The 22162-nt window shown below is 40.5% G+C and overlaps 1 protein-coding gene across 3 annotated transcripts in view; it reads right to left on the bottom strand.

The window, feature by feature from the left end:
• ARK2N (arkadia (RNF111) N-terminal like PKA signaling regulator 2N) overlaps window positions 1-22162 on the bottom strand; it is a 74205-nt gene that overhangs the window by 5335 nt on the left and 46708 nt on the right. For 2 of the 3 annotated variants that reach the window (XM_005305406.5, XM_042850701.2), the window contains one exon: window positions 9850-9976. The exons of the other annotated variant lie outside the window; for it this stretch is intronic. In XM_005305406.5, the coding sequence (XP_005305463.1) occupies window positions 9850-9976 (127 nt within the window). The remainder of the gene's footprint in view (window positions 1-9849; window positions 9977-22162) is intronic. 3 annotated transcript variants of the gene reach the window in all.

Here is a 22162-nt window from a genome sequence, read left to right as displayed (position 1 = left end):
TATATCTCCCATAAATGAAGAGATAAGGTTCAGCATCCTTTAGACATAACCTTGTCTAAATGTGCATGTACAAGGTAAAGCAAACTCTGTTTACTACTCCTCTAACCTGTAAGTGGTGGGGGAAGCAGTGCATAAGAAAGGCCATACTGGTTCAGATCAAAGGTCCATCTAGCCCAGTTTCCTGTCTTCTAACAGTGGCCAATGCCAGGTGCACCAGAGGCAATGAACGGAACAGGTAATGATCAAGTGATCCATCCCATCGCCCATTCCCAGCTTCTGGCAAACAGAGGCCAGGGACACCATCCCTGCCCATCCTGGCTAATAGCCATTGATGGACCTATCCTCTATGAGAAAAAGTATAAAAAGGAGTGAGGTAACGCCTTTAGGGAATAGTCAAGCATTAAGTATTTATACCGTTTTGTTACTTGCGTGTTTGTATTGGGTATATTCCTAATTTAACTGATCGGATGTGCATTATTATTCCAAAAATAGGTATCAAGTTAGTTGCAATTTCAGACTTATCCAACATGGTAAAGGAAGTCAGTTATCTTTCTGCTTCACACAGGAATTATTCTTTTAAGGAACTATCAAAGTCTCTCACAAGCGACAGGTAGAAAACTTTGCTACTACAATATAAATCATGCTTATTATTATAGGTCCTAATTCACAAAAATAAAATGTTGAATTTATCTAATTGCAATTTTCCCTTTATATTTCCTAAATAAAGCATGTGTTCATATTTTTCTTTTTCTCCCATTTCTGTTTTAATCTAGGATCTAAAGACTAAAGAAAAGCAATCTCCTGACTAAATCATTAAACTTATTTTATAGACAAACCAAGGTTGTAAACCCAGGACAATTAATAAATTTCAACCTTTAGGTTTCCTGGACCTGCTCTGAACAGCAATATTTAATCCATTGGTGGTATGGTTTGTGGTGTGTTGGGATTACTTGTTTGGATTAATTTTTATGTTTTGTGTCACGTGACTAGGTTATGATTTTTCATACTTTTGTTTTATTGCAACAACAATCTTTTTGCGTGCAAAGGTGTAAATAATAAAATCATCATCAGTAAAACATTTTTCTTTGTGGTACCACACTATTTCAGTATTAGAATTAAAATCTAATTACGATGGGTGTGTCCCTATAAGACAGTTGGGATGGTTCAATCTTTGCAGAAATCAGTCAAAGATAGGTATGTTTGTCTCAATGAATAATTTAATTTTAACTAACTGATATACACACACACACATTATATATATATATACACACACACACACGCAATTTTGATTTGGAGTTTGTCAGGCAACATGGCCAGTCTGGCAGAACCCAGATTAAAATTCAGAAGTTCATTGAGCAAACCACCATCCTATTACTGTAGGATTAATAGCTATCTTACAGCTACAGTGCAGCAGTCTTGATGTCCTGACAGTTTGTTCAGGGAAGCATCTGGCCAATTACATGCAGACTCGCAAGCTCCAGTGTTTGTACCATGTGAAGGAAGCAAAGAAAACAGACTTTGTTGTAAACCTCCAAATGATGACCTCTAACGCTGAAGTAACTATGGTCGGGAGTCAATGGCAGCAGCCCGGTATAGGACACTCTTTGGTGCACTGGTATCATCTTCAAAGCCATATTATTTCGTCCCCAAATGGCAGTATACTGAACTTGGGGAGGACTAATTATCATGGAACAGTATTGAATTTATTGCCTGAACTGATGGTATCAATGTATATATGTACTAGAAAACAATATGTACAGTAACTCCTCACTTAATGTTGTAGTTCTGTTCCTGAAAAATGCGACTTTAAGCGAAACGATGTTAAGAGAATCCAATTTCCCCATAAGAATTAATGTAAATGAGGGGGTTAGGTTCCAGGGAAATTTTTTTCACCAGACAAAAGACTATATATATATATATATATATACACACACACACATATTATATATATATATATATATACACACACACACACACACACACACACACACACACACAGAGTAAGTTTTAAACAATTTAATACTGGTACACAGTGATGATGATTGTGAAGCCTGGTTGAGGTGGAGGAGTCAGAGGATCGGGGAGGGATAGCTCAGTGGTTTGAGCATTGGCCTGCTAAACCCAGGGTTGTGAGTTCAATCATTGAGGGGGGGCATTTGGGGATTTAGTTGGGGATTGGTCCTGCTTTGAGCAGGGGGTTGGACTAGATGACCTCCTGAGGTCCCTTCCAACCCTGATATTCTATGATTCTATATTTCCATTACTGCTAAATGATGAACTAGCAATTGGCTGAGCCCTCAAGGGTTAACGCTCTCACTCTACAAGGCAGGCAGCGGAATGGAGGGAGATATGCGCATTTCCCCTTTAAGTGCACTGCCTTGTTAATTAGATCAGCTTGCTGAGATCGCAGCTGCTGCAAGCTCCCTCCCTCCTGAGTCCTGGTGTCCCCCCCCCCCCCCCGGCTCTATGGAAGATAGGGTAAGCGGGGTACAGGAGGAGGTGGACACCCTGACATTAACCCCCCTCTTCCTTCCCTCCCCCCCGCATAGCAAGCGGGAATCGTGGGGAGCAGCTCCAATGCAGAGGGCAGGAGCAACACATGGCAGTGGGGGGAGGGACAGCTGCTGCACAGAGAACTTAGGGGAGCAGGGAGCTGATAGGGGGGCTGCCGGTCCACCCTGGTTCCAAGTCCCCACCAGCTAGCTGCAACGGGCTGCTCTTCCTGCAAGCAGTAGACCAAGCAGGCGGCTGCCAAACGACATTAGAAGGGAGCATTGCACAACTTTAAACAAGCATGTTCTCTAATTGATCAGCAACGAAACAACATTTACCAGGACGACTTTAAGTGAGGAGTTACTGTATCTAAAATGGGCCTATTGTAAAGGGCATACCAGGTAAAAGGGCAAACCTTAGCTATAAGCTAATGAATGTAGCTATGTCACTTTTAGTAACCTGCAAAAAGGTCTGTCCTCTAATCAGTAACTCCAGGGTGGAAGGTGGCTACACTAATGCCAGGAGTAGTAATGGATACAATTGTCATATCAATTTCTGCATACAGTACACACACATAACACAATTTAAAATTGGGAAAGGCCCCACATTTAATCAAGGATTAGCAGTTGCTAAATTATATTGTTGAAACGGTTTTTAAATATGGAACAGGAAAAGCCACTTGCTTTAATTCTTATTAAGACCTGCCACTGAGAACTCAGATATGGGGTCTGTGACACTGCACCCTAATTAAGGCTCTTATTTAACTACGATTACATCATGGCACCTCCTTGTCTGTGTTCAATCCAGATGAGGATGTGTTCGGTCACTTGGCAGCTATTCACTCATTAGGTCATCTTGAAGACAACATCTACGTTAAATGCATCAATGTACCTCCTCCGGTAGCATATCACCCAACACAGGAAACTCCATTGATGGCCTGTTGCTCTGGATAGGGGTATCAGTACGTTGGCGGATACAAGATGTTTAAGGTGGACACACAGCAGCGTGGCCAGAAGGAAAGTACCAACAGAATTTGTTGTCATCGTTGTTGGTAGCCTACCAGATTAACCGAGTAGTTTGTATAAGAATGGTGACGTATAGTAGAGATGGCTAGTATGGTAATGACTGAATATCAAGGTATTTTTATGGTCAATTGGAGTGCAAAGTCACAGGTTTATATTTTTGTTACACCCCACAGGCACCTATACACATATACTTACTGGGCAGGTGGCACTTCTCTTTTACCAGTCATCTATTGGGTTATGTAAAGCACAGGTTTTAAGCATATGGTAAGGCCCTAAATTAATGTGATAAGCTTCATTAACTATCACCCTATCAAGGAAGACGTGTCTGTGGGCCAGCCTTACCTCTATTATATTCACGGCTTTATATTACATTCTGCTTTATTGTATTCAGCAGTAATGCAAAGAACTTACAAGTTAACATGAGGATTGAGGCATACGAACTTTAGCATAGATAAACTTAGGTAACATACATTTTGGGGAACTGGAAGTGGAACGTAGGGGGGAATTTTGTCCATAATGACATCAGCCAACCATAAGAACATGAACTAACACCAGCTTCTGGAAACTTTTGGACAGAATATCCAACTGCAAGAGTGCCATGGCAACGAATTGACATATATGATGAGTTAAAATCATAAATATACTAACCTATAGAAGGACACCTTAAGATTGGTAAGGGGAGGAAATACAAATAAGGAGGAGTGGAGAAACCCCTGTTGAATATGCATTAGACATGGTAACATCAGCGTAACATATTATAAAAGTGGCATACCAGCGAGTGGTCAGTTGGAGAGAGAGAGAGAGAGAGAGAGAGATGTAGCCCTTGAGAGGGGCCAGAATGATGGCCATTGGTGAAGATAAGGAAGATGATGAGGAAGATAATGGCTAACATTTCAGGCTGTTCTGCAAGGGATGGTGTGAGTATGGATGTTCAGATGTACTTTCTGTATTATCTTTATTTACCTTACTGAGTTAGAGTGTGTGTGACTTTGCTAAGTGTATTAATAGATGTATTTGTAAATACAAAAGATTTCCTATAGTGTGAGCGTTGCACCTGTGCACATCAGGGTTCCTGATTATATAATAATTTTAATAATATGGGGCTTGATCTTGGGACAAGAACCTGTCTAACCTTAAGGTGATAACTGGGAATTCTTATTCATAATCTATAGATCAGGCTACAATATTAACTCAAGACAACCTGCATATATGTGAAAATATGGATACTGTAACTGTCCAAATATAAGGCACTAATTTAGCAAAACAATTAAGCTTGTAATGATTAAAGACAATGGGATTTCAGCATGGGCTTGAAGTTAAGCGCATGCTTGAGTGCTTTGTTAAACTGAGGCATAAATATGTTACCTTACAACATACTTCTAATTGATATACTGCATTACTGACAGACAGCAAGAGAAGTACCTGGTAATATTTAGGAAGAAACAAAACAAAGCAAAGCAAAAATATACAGATGTATTTTGCTACAAAATGGAGTGGTAAAAAAGTTTTTACTGGCACTGATTTAGGATTGTCGCATCTCTTGCCACTGATAACCTTCTTAAAATAAGCGCTAGTAAATCTTTCAAAGCACTCCATGTGTTCCAAATTTATATTTTTAAATTCTGTATGATGAAAGATAGATGAATTTTCCCAGATCTATTCAGGTTACATTCCCTGCATTTCTCTGTGATGGGAGACTGAGATTTTTCTAATTCTATTTGATGAAAATCTTCCTTGTCCAAGCTGATTTTTTTAATGTTTCTTTTACTGCTCTTTAAAAGTACTGCATTCATGTTTCCTATTCTGCCTGCGACCTGCTATTTAACCTTAAATTTAAAGTTCAAGGTGGCTTTTCCATCAGTTTTCTCAAATCTTTTGGAGTTCTATATATCTACTAAAGGTTCATTATAAGAAGTTTAGAGCTCTAGCTAAATCTAGATTTTTTTTTTTAAGAAATGCCTTTAATAATAATAATAATTAACAAGACAAGACAGTGGCCAAAGCAGAAGTATCTCATGATGCTCGAGTCTGCAAGAACATAATAGTTACGGTGCATCGTTCCAGTGTAAAATGACAATCTCTTTGGGCTTGTCTATACTGCGTGCTAAATCGGCGCTGCTGCAATTGATGCAGCGGTGTCAATTTAGTGGGTCTGGTGAAGACGCAATGAGTCAATGGGAGAGGGCTCTCCCGTCAACTTCAGTACTTCACCTCCCTGAGAGGCGAAAAGTAAGTCAACAGGAGAGCATCTCACATTGACACAGTGTGGTATAGACCAGGGGTAGGCAACCAATGGCACTCGTGGCGAAGGCGGCACGCGAGCTGATTTTCACTGGCACTCACACTGCCCAGGTCCTGGCCACCGGTCCGAGGGGCTCTGCATTTTAATTTAATTTTAAATGAAGCTTCTTAAACATTTGTAAAACCTTATTTACTTTACATACAACAATAGTTTAGTTATATATTATAGACTTGTAGAAAGAGGCCTTCTAAAAACGTTAAAATGTATTACTGGCACGCAAAACCTTACATTAGAGTGAATAAATGAAGACTTGGCACACCACTTCTGAAAGGTTGCTGACCCCTGGTGTAGACACTGTTAGGTCGATGCAAGCTACACTGCTCGGGGTGTGTGTGATTTTTTCACACTCCAGAGCAACGTACCTTACATTGACTTAAGCGCCAATGTGGACTGGCCTTTGGGACCTATGCAAAACTAAAGGTAACTTTTCACCCTGAAGATGACAGAAATCTAGCTATAGATTACTACGTGGAAATGATTCCTAACAAAAATTCATATCCTTGAACAAATCACATAGCCAACTGCAGAAGGTTCAATCAAACATTAGCTCAGGAAACATGCTTGACAACCTTAGCACAAGGTGAATACATCATGAAGTAAATGCAACAAAACCAAAACAGAAAAGGAGAAACAGAGGATTTATTTTTTAAATACATGCATGGTAGGAAATCCATTCAACAAAACTAAACAAAAAACACGACATAGCTACCAAAAGGAATCAGTGCTCTAAGTAAATGCCAAATAGTTTCTAATGATGAAAAATGTAATCAAATCACTAGAATCTAAATCACCACAAATGAAAGACAAATTCAAGTTTCACAGCCCACACCAATCCAGCAACACTACAGAGTATGGAGCAAAGAAATATAGTGTGAACAACAGATCTGAATCCAATCATACAAACTAAGCATGCAAAAAAATACTGATCAAAAACCTAAAACCTTTTCAACATGACAACCCTGCCAGAAGCCCATCAATACTTCATAACTGCAAGCCTAGACCTGCAAGAGAAATAAAATTCTAAATAGGAAACAAACAACCAAAAGGTGCAAGTTTCAAACAGAACTGATGAGAGATGGTCTCCCCAAAGATGGCAAAATAGTTATAAGCACAAAGGAAAACACAGCTAAGGATGACTTAAGAAAAACGTGCTGGAAAAACAACATCCTCTCTCCTTCCTTTCTGAAGTGCAGGAAATATTTCCACATTAGCAAGCCTATGTCCACTAAAACTAACTTTCACTAGCAATTGTGCATTGAATTTAGAAAGGTTTGCATTTTAACTATTACTGAGGCAAACAACTTAGAAAGTTAAAAAAAGAGAGAAAGGGATGAAACATGAATGTAATTCGTGTTAGCATTTACACAAACTAGTAGTGGAGGACAAATAAATTTAATTTACAATTGAGGAGAAAGGTCTTCTAAATAGTAGATCTGCAGTATATAGAAACCGTGTATTCCAATGGCTCTCAAATTTTTTTTTACTGGTGACCCCTTTCACATAGCAAGCCTCAGAGTGTGACCTCCTTATAAATTAAAAACACTTAAATATATTTAACACCATTATAAATGCTGGAGGCAAAGCGGGGTTTGGGGCCGAGGTTGACCGCTCACGACCCCCCCAGGTAACCACCTCATGACCCCCTGAGGGGTCCCGACCCCCAGTTTGAAAACGCCTGATGTATTCCAAGTGAGATCGTCTTTAAAAGAATTATCAATATTCCATAAGATAAGGCTTAACCTGCACACAAAATGTCATCCGTTTATCTGTTGTCGTCCCCCCAATCCCACAGGGCTAGGTTATGCCTCGGTCCGATGGCGTCAGACCGAGTAAGGCCTCCTGCATGACTACAAAGGCCTGAGATCTTGGGTACTGCATACTTCATACGTCCCTCCTCTCACCAGCACATAAGTGGTGAAGGAGCAAAGAGGGTGAAGAGTAGGTGGAGCCAGGACTCTACCTCCCCACCCCCAACATCAGAGCTATGCATGTTCCAAACGTAGCTTTGTGTGGACAATAACAACTGATTTGTTTTCCCAATTTAGCTTCCCAGAATATAGGAAAGTCTCTATGTGGGCCTCAATCTGTTAATTACTTCGTAATACCTGGGTCCAAAGATAGATATTGGAAGGCATTCAAGGAAAGAAATATGTAACGCTTAAAGATTATAAATTAAAACAAGGTGGGACTGCCACCTATTAGGATTTTGGTCCCTAATTCTCATCTCAGGTTGAGCACATGAAATGTGCTGAAATAAAATTACGACTCGTAAAAACATTGGCTAATTCTTAAGCTATAGTGGGTGTGATGGGCCCCCTGGGGAGCAACCTGGAACTGGGATATCACTGAGCCCTCTGTCTCACCAGTCTAGGCTCCCTGTCACACTGTGATGCTGTGACAAGCTACAGTCCTCTGCAGGACTTGCACTTACACAGACACTTACACAGGCAGGGACACACCCAGCTGCAGTTACATGAATGCTTCTCCTCGGCCATTCATGAATTAACAATAGAGAGGCTACAGCCAGTAACCTCCCCAGCCCAGCTCCACAGCCTAGGACCCCAGAGCTGTACCATCTTGCCCTGGTCAAAAGCCTGACCAGTAAAGAATACCACTCTCCCTCGATGTGGAGAAGACAATGCACCAGTCCCCATTCCTGAGATTCCCCAAGCACTTCAAGCAAAACACACTGTTTTAGGTAAAAATATAAAACAAATTTATTAACTGCCAAAAGATAGATTTAAGTGATCATAAGTAATAACGTACAGTAGAGTACCATAAGAAATAAAACAAAAATGCAGTCTAAGTTGTCTATACTTGATAGGATTTGAATCTCACCCTGTTAAATTGTACAAACAGTCCACCAAGCTTCCATACACAGGCAGGCTTCCTTCTTTCCCGCCTGGGACCCCCCCTTCCCCAGTTCAGTCTTTGTTCCTCAGGTGTTTCCAGATGTTGTCTTGTAGGGGGAGGGAGGCCTAGTGGTCATGTCACCTTCCCCTTTTATAGCTTCTTCCATGTGGAGGGAACTTTTGTTTCACGCCAAGCCCCAAAGCACAATTTGTGAAAAAGTACAAGCAATGAGATGAAGTTCAGTATCAGATGATTTAGTCACATGCCCTTGCATGCTTGGTTGAGTAATGGCAGCCTATATTACCTATATTTTGGCTGAAGCATTCACAGGAAAGCTTATCAGGTGAGGCCAAGCTTTTCCCATGGCCCACTGTCTTCGCTGATGAGCCATTACCTTGGATAGCCCCTTCACAAAGTGCTAGCTAGACTGGATGTAACCAAACTTTGGGGGTGTTACCCAGGAGCAAACACATTTGAAATACAGATGCACAGTCAACTCCAGATACAAAAATGATACATGCATACAAATAGGATAATCATATTCAGCAACCAAAACTTTTCCATTAACCCCTCACCTGACATATTTTGTACAAGATGCATCATAATGATATTATAACCATATCATAATATCACCACTATGGTGAATATGAAGTGCAGTGTCATAGTGAGCATCCTGACATTTATCACATTGACCATGCAAGTATTTAATGGTCAATGTTCTTAAAATGGGAAATTAAATCAAATATCCAAGAAACCATTTCAATACTGAAATGCAGTAAGCGCACATTTTTAAGGGCACTGTGTACATACACGGTGGAAGCCCTTAAAACACCTATTTTTTGTAAGCCTATTAGTGTGTTCAGTTGTACATGGATTAAACATGTGACATCAGTATCATCAATATATTTGATATAGAAAGCACATGCTTAATCTGTGTACATCTGAAAACATGAATAGGCTAAAAAAGATAGGCCACTCTGATATCACAATGATAGGTAGAGTATAAGAACCTAAATAAAACAGTATATATTTCGCATGTTTGGCACGGGCCATGTCTGAAGAACTGTAACATCAGAAGTCAGTCAGCATTTTCCTTTTTCATTTATTTTGGCTATTTAAGAGTTTGGATAAAATGAAGAATTCAAAATTAAAATATAAAGCAAAAAATATAAGTACCTTGCATGTTCTTGAACTCCCACGATCTCTACTTCACTGTCAGAAGAGGCAATATTAATTTCTTCATTGATCTGTGCATTGCCAGAAGAGGTTCTCTCACTTGCTAGGAAACCTGGATCCAGATGACCTGCATAGAAGAAAAAATGCAAACACAACCTGAGCTTAAATAACTCAGGAAACCAATGCTGAAAGATATTTCCCATCAAACTAATTACAAATAATCAATGAGTCTGAGATAATCTATTAGATCACCTATTAGATCATCTCATGCAACTCCCTCCTACTGCAGGACTGGTTGATACTGTATATTGAAGTGATTTGTCCAATCTTGTTTTGAATGACTCAAGTGATAGGGCTGTCGCACAAAAGGTCTTACCCAATTACTGTTATGAGAGCTTTCCAACTCTAGAAATAATTAGATTCTTCACCTGTAGTACTTCAGAAGTGCCTTAAGAGGCAGACTGCTCCTGACCAACCCTGAGGTAAAGCCAAATGAAGGCCAAATTATGCCTTACCCTAGAGAAAAGAAAGTTCCTTCAAGTCAGTTACTAAAGTAGCAAGAGGGAAATTTATAACAATTGTTTTCATTGTACCTTTTCTTAAGATTAAGCCATTTACTCTAAGAACTATTTTTGAATGCAACTTCCAGCACAAGCAATGAATGCATGAAAATCACTAGACAAGGAATTAGCAGTGCCATAGTCATAAGCCCACGCTCACCCATCACTCAGAAAAGGAAACATTACGGTGAATAAATCAAGAGTCACAGGTTAAGCAGAATAAAATCTTCTGTGGTGTTTCAGGTTTATTTTGTAAAAGTCAGGGAAGGGGAAGGAGAAATTGTGCAATCAAAAAACAACACAAACCATCAGTCCCTTCTTCATGCAGCTTAAACCCTTCAACTCCAACATGTACAAAAAGCAACCAATATAACTAGTGTAGCTCTTCTGTCGGCAGAGTGCTCTCTCCCTAATTCTAGAAAACAAATTTCTCTCTCACATGAAACTAGCCTAGCCCCTCTACAAGCTGACTGCCAGTACCTCATATCAGTGAGGCCCTCTTAGATGGGACTCTGAAACCCCTGCTAGGATTCCATCCCAGGGCCCTATGCCATTGTCTTGCTGGACAGGACTTCCCCTAGGAGGCTGCGGGAGAGGGGTGTTATGGCAAAAGGCCCTCTTCCAGAACATGCCAAATGGTCTGTTCATGTCACAGACTAACAGGCAGTTACAGTATAAATAGTTTTTCTGGTGACTGATGAGTGAAAGGGTTGGAGAACAAAATACATTCTGCCACCTCTTGGCTGTCAGTGAAATCCAGCCAAGGTCAGCAGAGGTTTTTTCCACATGAAGCTGTCTGGAGGTTTAGGAAGTGAGTTGGTGATCTTTGTCTCTAACTCCCACTGGCCGCATCATAAAAACCATCATCACAATTGGCCCTTATTAGTCTAAGCAGAGAGAATGGACATGAAAACTGAACTACTCTCTTGCCTACAGAGATGGTCTCTTTCAAACAGAGTCAAAGCAGAGGGGCTGGAAATGTGGACAAACTTTCACTGCTATTACCTCTGTGTATCTGCTATGCGGATGATGAGAATGTTGGTTGAAAGGGTACCTTGTCCTTAGCACTGAATTCATTGGGAAAGGATCTGAGAGGAAATATGATGCTAAACACAAGAGGTAGTTGTTGTTGATAACTAGTATGGTAGTTATCAATTTCAAATTACAAAATTCAGATATTTAAAATACAGATGGCCCGAGAACATAAAATACAGTCTGAAAAATACAGAATTGGCAATGGACTCTCCTGAAATGCATCTCCTGCCTACAAACACTATCAGAGAATCTTTTAGAAAAACATTCATAAAAAAAATCTGCAGGTGTCTACAGAAAAATTGTCCTTTAAACAGTATCATTCACTGGACATTCACTTGAGTGGTTTACCAAACAAACAATAAGGATGTTTTAAAAGCTGTTTTACATACTGTGCCAGACACCACATTACCATGACGCAGTAGGTAAAGTCCTAGCTTTGAACTGGAAAGCACTAAATCTTTAGCGTAATTTAGTGAAGATGTGTTAGTCTTAAAAAAACACCTAAAATAGATACTCCACCAAAAAAGCACTCAGGTGCTCTGGTGATAAGTTCTCTAGAAAAGTCAACTACTACCAGGGAGTGCTCCAAGGAAAGTTAAAACCTGTATCTCTTTTTAGTGCATACTGGTGAGTTGGGAGAGGTTGGGCAGCCTAGAAGGAGACTGCTTGCTTTTCCAACTGCCTGAGGAAACAGCTGGTTGTTGCACTAGCCACACTACACAGTGGGAGTGCTGTTCACCCAGAGGAAAAGCACTCAGATAAGAAGGGAGGGGTGTGTATACATCTAGCTTGGCTGAACATCTGCTAAATGGACAGAGGAGGAGGAAGGGACATGATAACTTCTAGTATTTGAAAAGATCTTGAGAAATGGTTACACGTTAGGGTGATACAAGGAAAAGGATTAGGAAGAGCAGGTTTAGGCTGGACACTAGAAAAACTTTCTAATGGGATTCTATTAATTGTAAAGATCTCTATTAGATGGTGGAATGACCCCTTGGGGAAGCACTGGAAGCAATATCACTTGAGATATTTAAAACTGTTCTAGACAAAGCACAACAGCAGAGAATACACTGTAGAAAACAACCCTGCACTGGGAACAGGACTGATAGATGACCTAATCAGTCTTCCATCCTCAACTTCTATGATGTTATTTGAATGTCCACCTTACCATACCTACTCAGTCCGATCCAACCTTCTTGATCACCGCTTTTGGGAAGTGAGGGCCGCCGCCTTGGCACAGCCTCTGATCAGAGTCGGAAGGGGTATGAAAGTGCTGGGCTCAGATGTGGGGTGGGGCCTGCCGCCTCACAAATAAAATATGAAGATAAAAGAAAGATAACTTGTCAGCTGAACTTTAACTGAATAGCAGCTAAGGCCAACTACTTTGACCATTCAAGTTCAACTGAATAACCCTTGACAATTGTTATCAGGCTGTCAGAACTTCAGAGTATTTTGTTATATATATTTCGTATGTAATAAAGTGGCAGAGCACACTGTGAAGCATGAAATGGAAGTGCTAAAGAATAGGGCTATATATTACCATAGCTCAGCAATTCACCCAAGCAAGCATGATTAGGACAGCAAATACGAGGAAATACTACAATGAGAAGCTCGGGTACAGGTAAGGGTTGAGGTGCAGAGGCAGACTTGAATATGCAAACTCTTATAGACACAAATGTCATGCCTGGGCTGTTCGTTTCTCACTTTCACAAGCATCAAACTAACACGCACAGAAGGTATTTTGTTTACCCTCCAAGATCAGCACTTGCAGAACCACCCAAAGTATTTCCATCCCCATCAAAGAGTTGTTACCACTTCCTAGAAGACATTTTTCACTTTAACACAAAGAAAGTTTCTCATATAAGCCCACAATGTATGATCTGCTGGACTCTGACTCTCTTCAATGGAGGAGCTAGGTTTTTTGGCAAGCACGGTGCAAGCATTTATCCAAAGAAACCCAAAGCCTTTAGGGTATGTCTACACTTACCAGGGATTGACGCTGAGGCGATTTATGCACCGGGGGTTGATTTAGCGCGTCTAGTGAAGACCCGCTAAATCGGCCGCAGATCACTCTCCCATCGACTCCAGTACTCCACCAGAATGAGAAGCGTAAGGTAAGACGACGGGAGAGTTTCTCCTGTCAACCCAGTGCAGACACTGCAGTAAGTCGACCTAAGCTACGTTATTCACGTAGTTGGAGTTGCGTAACTTAGGTCAACTTACCCCCAGAGTGTAGACAAGGCCTCAGATAAAGAGGGGGTTGGATGAAGATGAAAGCCAATTAGGGGAGAAAACACTGTGTTCTAAATTCCCAATCCTGGAGCACAGTAAAGAGAGACCAGTGAGTATGGAACACAACCAGCTTACAAAATGTTTGGGGCTTGGAACCCCAAATAAATCCATGAAATGAGTCCTTTATATGCCCTATATGACTAGGGCTTTCCTCTGAAGTGAAGCACCTTCTGCTACCGAAAGGGCTACTGCATCATGATGGATGTGGTCAAAGAAGAGAGTCCAGAAAATAAGACTGATTTCCTGAACATTGGGACATTAACTGGAAAAAAAGTACAGAGCTGGTGCAGACATTGATGAAAAAGAGAGTACAGATTTCCTGCTTTCAAGAGACCAAGTGGAATGTCTCTTGAAGACAAAAGATATTGAGAAAGGCTATAAACTACTATACTATGGACGTTGAATAAGAGAAACTGAGTTGGTATGGTTTTAGACAAAGCGATGCAGGAATGTGTAGTGGTTGTGGATAGGAATGGTAATATGAGTGTACAGATAAATTACCTCCTGATAAACCAAGCCAAGCAGAAGTACATGAAAAACTGATCTTACATTATAAAAGTGAAACTGTTTGAGCAGCATATTCCAGAAGTCTTGAGGTCTAAGTGTAGCCTTCATTGATTTGAGATCTACCATACCATTCTCTCACTAGAAGGAAAAACCTATAATGGCAGCAGGCCACAAAAGAGACCCAGTTTGGGAATATTTTAATGAAGTTCCTCTAGCTGTGGGTAAGACAGGCGTGTGTGCAAAATGCAAACAGTGCAACAAAGAAATGCAAGACCTGGTTGCCCAAATGAAACAACATCATGAGAAGCGTTCCTTCTCAGGAGGAAGCTGCGTTGAAGATGATGAAAGGAACATGTCTGAACATGCAGGATCTTCAGATTCGTAAACTTTTTTTATTTCATACTTCTTTCTTAAGGACTGCCTGTCTTCCTTCTGGACTATTTTTGAATTCTCATGTTTGAGCAAAAAATATAGTTGCTACTCTATGGTACTATCATTTTAGATGCAGTTGTGATAAAAAATAAATAGCTGAAATAGGCAGATCTTCCTTTTACAATTTCACCTTTAAAGGAGTACTGAGTGTCAGTGAATGAAATGAGTACTATTAAATGAGCAGTATGGTAATAATAATTAAATAACTGCATTGACTGATTTTGTTTAGGACAATCCATCCTCAACATACAGGATTCTGAAGACTATCCACCTTCAATATCACCATTTTCTATAGTTTGAGTTATCTGCCAATGATAGTGTTTCAGTCACATCATGTATGTCACATAACCACAGTATATCACCTGTAGCAAAACGGAAAAAAAATCGCCATCATCCAGAAACAACAGAGAAATTTGTGTAAGAACCAGCAGACTAAAAAAAGAGGTAATTGATGAAAAAATTGCCCAGTTTGTTTATGCAACAAACTCTCCTTTCCGTATGATTGAGAATCCACACTTCATTAACATGGTTCAGTCATTAAGACCAGGATACAGTCCACCCAACAGAGCAGATGTCATAGAATCATAGAATATCATAGGGTTGGAAAGGACCTCAGGAGGTCATGTAGTCCAACCCCCTGCTCAAATCAGAACCAATCCCCAGACAGATTTTTGCCCCAGATCCCTAAATGGTCCACTTCAAGGATTAAACTTACAACCCTGGGTTTAGCAAGCCAATGCTCAAACCACTGAGCTATCCCAGATAAATTGTTGGATAAAGTGTATGAAAGAGAAACTGAGCAGTGTGCAAAAGGTCTAGAGGGTGAAATTGTTAACCTGAGTCTTGATGGGTGGAGCAATGTCCACAATGATCCCATTGTATGTGCTTGTGTGACAACAGAAGAAGGGAATGTCTTCCCTACAGAAACAATTGATACATCAGGAAATGCACATAAAGCAGAATACTTACAAGAAGTATCAGTAAAAACAATAAACTGTGAAAAAATATCAAATGTCTAGTGTGCAGTTTGGTTACAGACAATGCTGCAAATGTATCCAAGATGAGAAGAAATTTAGAAGAGCCCCAAGTGTGAAAGTGAAATGAATTAATATTAAAGAAATAGAATGAATTAAAGAATGCTGTATGTACCTTTAAGTAGAAATGAGAAATGCTGCAAGCCAGGGGGCAGGAAAGCAGATATTAACTGCTTAATGAATTGCCCCACTTTAGGGCAATTGGTGAAGCATTAGCCTTAGATTGATAAGAGTTAATAAGGAAGCAGGATATGCATATTGTGCCCTATGCAAATTTTACAATTTTGCTCTCTCTGTCCCTTTGTTTAGTTCGCACCCTTTTATCTGTATAAATAAGACTGTTTGAATCTTGCATGGGGGCTCACATTATCTGAATGTATTAGCAGAGCACTGTGCTAATAAAACAGAGTGGCCTGACAAACTATGAGTCCTGAGTCTAACTTTGACAATTTGGAGGTCCCACTGAGATGGCAACCGTCTTCACTGGGGCCGTGTGATTCCTGACCAATTTTTGTAGGATGACCGTGGCAGCAGGCACCTGGGCATTTGGCCCGAGCGGTCCTCCTCCTGAACGGAAGGGCGCACGACCACAGTGAGGTCTACGCCATCGAACCTGTTGGTTCCAACTCTGTTCTGGTAGGGATCCTGGGATCTGACATCAGGAATCTGGTCAGGTAATTATTTCTGTATTTTGTCTGGACTGAGGACTGTCCTGTCTCTGTGTCTATTCGTCCTCCTGTGGAGTGTCTGAGTCTGGGTGCCATCTCCGTCCGGGGATCGGCCGACCAAGGGGTTCCTGTCCCCGCGGTCTGAGTGAGTGAAATCTGCACAATCGCAGCCGCACCTCACCTTGGGTAAAACCCTTGGTGTGAAAGCAAGGGCGATTGAGGCAGTAGCCTCTGGGCTCCTTTTGTGTGTTGCACCGGGCATCGCTCTGATGAACCCGAATTTCCTTCTGTGTGATTGGTGTGTGTAAAGTCCTCCTGTATTGGTAACCAGACGTCTAAATTGGGACAGTTCCCTAAAGGAACGCCGGCTCAGTTTTAGGAAGGGTCCGGACTCCTGTAAATTTCTGGAAAAATGGTCTAGGCTAACTCAGGGAGATCCCAAAACTCAGTGGCCACTGTTAAAATCTTGGAACAAGGAACGAGTGGACATCTTAAAAGACAAACTCGGCCAATCTAAAACTAAATTGGAAAAGGAGAGGTTAATTGTTTCATGCAGTGGTGGGAAGAGGCAAATCATAGGTGGACAAAATCAAAACTCGCCTCTCTCAAATATTCAGATAATAAGTTAAAAGCTTTATTAAAAGCCTCCTCTCCCACCACCAGACCGAGCGCTTCCCTTTATCCCGTTCTCCGAAAAAAAACCCAACAACCCCGGATCGATCCCAACCCCCTCCATACTCCCATCTCATTGTAAAAAGGACAAAAAGCTCCTTGTTCTGTTCCCCTTCATTGTCTGCCTCAGAAACTGATTCTTTAGTGTTCCACTACCAATTCAGCAAGGAGGGTGGGCTCCTCAACTCCCTTCCTGGTCCTTTTCCTTAAACATTTCTTTCAAAATTGTGAAATGACCACAATATCCCTCTCAAAAACGGTTCATTGGAAAAAGCAGGATCGGGCCCAGACAAGCAGGCAAGCAACAGATAAAGAAACTGAAAAACAGGTTGGAAGCCCTAAGGGCATAGTGTCAGGAGTAAGTGCAAGTATGAACCCCTGGAACAAAACTTAAAATGGTGAAATCTGAGTTGATAAAGGTGTCATTTTGGGAAATAAACATGTGATTTAAGGAAAGAGTGAAAAGTTAACTCTACAGAGGCTGAAAAGAATTTAACAGTTTTACAAGGTTTAACTGCTTAAAAGGACCTTGTTAAAAGAATTCTTAGTTTCTTTGCAGCCATTCTGAAGGAAAAATGGGCCCTTTTCCAAAAGAATGTCTGTAAATAATCCAAGTAAAGAGACTATCTAATTAAAACCATTTGACTATGGACAATTGAGTCAAATCTGCTAAAAGAACATGGGGGGGGGGGGTTTCTATTGGAACTTAACTGCCCCAAATGTATAAAGGTAATGTAATCTATGTACAGCTATGTAAAAACAAAGCAGTGTAAAAGGGATGTTAAGTAAAAGAAAACGTGTATGTATCGGTCTGTCTGTGGGAATATGTGAGGTTTGTAAAACTCCCGTTTTGTAGATTTAAGATAAATTGGTTTTGTTTTGTTTATAATGCCACTAAAAATCCATTTGACTCTTTAATTCAAAGTTGCAAAACTGACAGACCTTTTTGCCAGACACAGGTAATCAAGTGTTGGTTGGCTTTGAGATTTGGTATTTAACCCTTAAGGGGTAACTTGATTCTTTACAAAATTTAAATGTTTTCAAATAAAGACCAAGTCATGACTGCAGCAGGGCAGTCAAAATCAGAAGAATAGGGAGAGATTCTGGATTCTTTTTTGTTTGTTTTTGTAACAAAATAGCAGATGAAAGCTGTGGTAAAAGAATAAAGACAGTGCCCCTCTGAAGCAACAGCATGGGTGAGGTGCACAAAACAAAAAGAACTAATGTTAGAAACACTGAGTCTTAAAATGGCTCTGTGTAATCAGACTGTCACTTTGATAAGGGTACATAAAACTCTAAGAACAAAAGAAAGTTACACCTTATGTAAAAATTAATATGGCTACTGTTTTAAAAGTTTAAGTATAGAAGGAATGTGCAGACATGTGCAGTGTATATTATAGAGGGGGTAAAAGAAATGCAAACGAAACATGCTACTTAATTAAAATCCTATTAGGGCTCCAAAGGAGCCACAATAGACTGTATTTTCTTTTTCAGCTCTCTGTGTGTTTTGGAAGCAAGAGTTAAAAGTAATCAAAACTCTGGTAAAAAGGTAATTGTGTTCCTTTTAAGACAGAGTCTCTGAGCTCTGCTGATGGCTTTGAATCCAAAAGCCAAGCCTGTGTTGATGCAAATTACCTAACTGATAAAGTATCAGAGGGGTAGCCGTGTTAGTCTGAATCTGTAAAAAGCAACAGAGGGTCCTGTGGTACCTTTAATACTAACAGAAGTATTGGGAGCATAAGCTTTCATGGGTAAGAACCTCACTTCTTCAGATGCAAGTAATGGAAATCTCCAGAGGCAGGTATAAATCAGTATGGAGATAACGAGGTTAGTTCAATCAGGGAGGGTGAGGTGCTCTGCTAGCAGTTGAGGTGTGAACACCAAGGGAGGAGAAACGGCTTCTGTAGTTGGATAGCCATTCACAGTCTTTGTTTAATCCTGATCTGATGGTGTCAAATTTGCAAATGAACTGGAGTTCAGCAGTTTCTCTTTGGAGTCTGGTCCTGAAGTTTTTTTGCTGTAAGATGGCTACCTTTACATCTGCTATTGTGTGGCCAGGGAGGTTGAAGTGTTCTCCTACAGGTTTTTGTATATTGCCATTCCTGATATCTGACTTGTGTCCATTTATCCTCTTGCGTAGTGACTGTCCAGTTTGGCCAATGTACATAGCAGAGGGGCATTGCTGGCATATATAACATTGGTGGACGTGCAGGTGAATGAGCCGGTGATGTTGTAGCTAGTCTGGTTAGGTCCTGTGATGGTGTTGCTGGTGTAGATATGTGGGCAGAGTTGGCAGATGTAAAGGTAGCCATCTTACAGCAAAAAAACTGTATAATTCTTGGGGGAAAAGTGTTTTAAAAGAATGGAAGTGTTAGCAACCTTCCAATAGACAAATGTAAATGTAAGGCAAGTACTGTGTTTACAAAAGGTAAAAAGGTAACATAGTTCCTAAAACAAACAAAAAGGCAATGTGGGAAACCGACCCATTCATACTATACACGCAAATGGGAACATGTTAAGAATTGCCACTGCAGAAAGACATAACTGCTTACCATTGGTATAATATATTTTCTGAATGGTCTCCCACAACTACTGGCATACTAATGTTACTAACCCTAATTGTTTTTGGTTTTAAATTGTATGTGTTTAATTGTAATGTTTGAAATGGGCTGTTGGATAAAACAAATGTATGCAAAGCTAGAGCTACAGGCCCAAATCACCTCCCTGTATTTTCTATTACGCGAACTAAATAAGAAGTGACACTGGCGATTAATAATCTTAGTGTCAAAAGGGGGATATGTAGGAGCAGGATTTTATAATGTCCCATAAGAATTAATATAGGATTTGATTTCATCCTATCAGCCACCCTTTTTGAATAGCAGAAAGGAATGACAGACCAGAACAATCCTTATGACTGATTATGGTCACCCTTTTGTTTTAGAAAAAGTTATAATGTCTACTGTGGTTTCCTATATGTCTTACAAAGTTGGCCTCTAGTTAAATATACGTTTCTTTGTTTTAAGGTTTAGTGAGTAAGAAACAGGATTCTCTATTGTGTCTATGTTAAATAGATTAGAGGAACATTGAAGGCCAGGGTCTCAATGTAAATTGTCTTGGTTATTGATTGTAAAACTTAGCAAGGTTTAATTTGCAATGCCTTTTTGCTCGATATAAAATACTACTGTTTGTATTCTCAATCTGTGTGAATAAGGAATGTATGCATCAGGAAAAGATAAGATGTGAAGGCCATTGTTATAGCCAGAGTCAAGGAAGAAGAAGTAAAGAGACTTAAAGGACGTCAAAGAATCATCAGTACTGCTTACTATCCAGATGGCTGTTAAACTGTCTGGCATCACAGTGTGAATACATGCTTTGCAGTGTAAGAAGGCACCACCCCCAGCAAACCAATCATCACCTCAGGACGACGCAGAGTCAATTTTGACTCCAGAAGAAGACGTAGAGGAACAGCCTGCAATACCTTACCATCTACGCTCTCGTAAGGGTTGCCAGAAGCAGACGAGGACCTAAAGCAAGGCCCCCAAAGAAGCAGTAGTGAGCCTAGCGCCTGCTGCCTGGTGGATGTAAAACCGTGACTGCAGTTCCCTCAGTTGAGGTTGTCAGAATCAGAAGGGCCTTGCCTCCAACATGCGCCTCTGGTGGCGCCTGTTCCTCCTCTGCTGGTGTCTTAAGGTCTGGGGAGTCCACAATGACAATTCTTTTATCCAGCAGCAAGTGTGGATAGCTCAGACCCTTAATATTTCTAATTGCTGGGTCTGCAGCCACATCCCAGCCCACTCTCAAGCTGGTGTTCCTGTCCTGGCAATCCCACTTAATTCTCCAGACCTCACTGGAGGACCTCGTCTGTTTAACAAAACATGGAACAATAATGACACTTGGGAAGCAGTGGGAATAAATGTATCTAAATGGATAAGTGTGATGGAGGGAAAAGGTCATTGGTGTTGGGTGTGTAATGGACAGGGCTGGATCTGGGAAAAAGCCGTTGCCTTCAGCATATTGTGGCCAATGGTGTTTGGGATTATTCGAATAAAACTAAAAAGTGGCAGGCTGGGTATGGGGATATGAATTTTTTCTTGACCTGAGGATCAAACAGAAAAAAATCAATTTCATGTTCCCCCTACAGAAACCTTAGTGAAAACAATACAATCTTTCAACACCACGCAAAAAGGTTACAAGCAGTAGTTGAAATAATGGCAAATGAAATTGGAGAGAGTTTAAAAAACCCTGGCCAAAGAAACAGGGGTGATCCGACAGATGGCCCTCCAAAACCGTCAGGCATTGGACATTGTGCTGGCGGCCAAAGGAGGGACCTGTGCTCTCATTGGAAAAGAATGTTGTGTGTTCATACCTGACGACACCAATGAGGTAATAGATCGTGCTAGTCACTTAGAACAAATCGCATATCTTCCCCATGAAGAGCTGAGTTCTTTATGGAAGTGGCTAAGTAACCTGTTCAATTTCTCTGGCATAGGAAACTGGTGGTTTCAGGGGGCCCTGACTATCTTGTTTGAAATCTTAATGATTTTTGTATTTTTCAGCTAATCTCCTGTTGTATCCAGAATTGTGTAAGGTATGCCATCCAAGTGACTGCCTCAAAACAGAGTGCTAATATGATGATTTTGAAATATCACTGATGAACGAAGAGATAAAGAACAATTAATATGTGGAACCCAGTAATTGTTGGTCTTTGCGTAAGCTTGACCAAAAGGAGGGATTGTGAAAGTGAAATGAATTATATTAAAGAAACAGAATGAATTAAAGAATGCTGTATGTACCTTTAAGTAGAAATGCTGCAAGCCAGGGGCAGGAAAGCAGACATTAACTGCTTAATGAATTGCCCCACTTAAGGGCAATTGGTGAAGCATTAGCCTTAGATAGATAAGAGTTAAGGAAGCAGGATATGCATATTGTGCCCTATGCAAATTTTACAAACTATGAGTCCTGAGTCTAACTTTGACACAAGCTAACAACATATGGTTGCAGTGCTCATTTGATGCACCTCCTAGCCAAAGGACTCAGTGTTCCAGAAATAAAGGCTAATATTCTTGAAATTGCAAAATACTTCCGTAATAACCACTTTGCAGCGGCTGCAGAA

This window comes from Chrysemys picta, chromosome 6, assembly GCF_011386835.1.
Source record: "Chrysemys picta bellii isolate R12L10 chromosome 6, ASM1138683v2, whole genome shotgun sequence".
NCBI classification, from domain to species: domain Eukaryota; kingdom Metazoa; phylum Chordata; order Testudines; family Emydidae; genus Chrysemys; species Chrysemys picta.
Note: the sequence above shows the minus strand (reverse complement) of the source record. Positions and strands in the feature narration are given on the sequence as shown.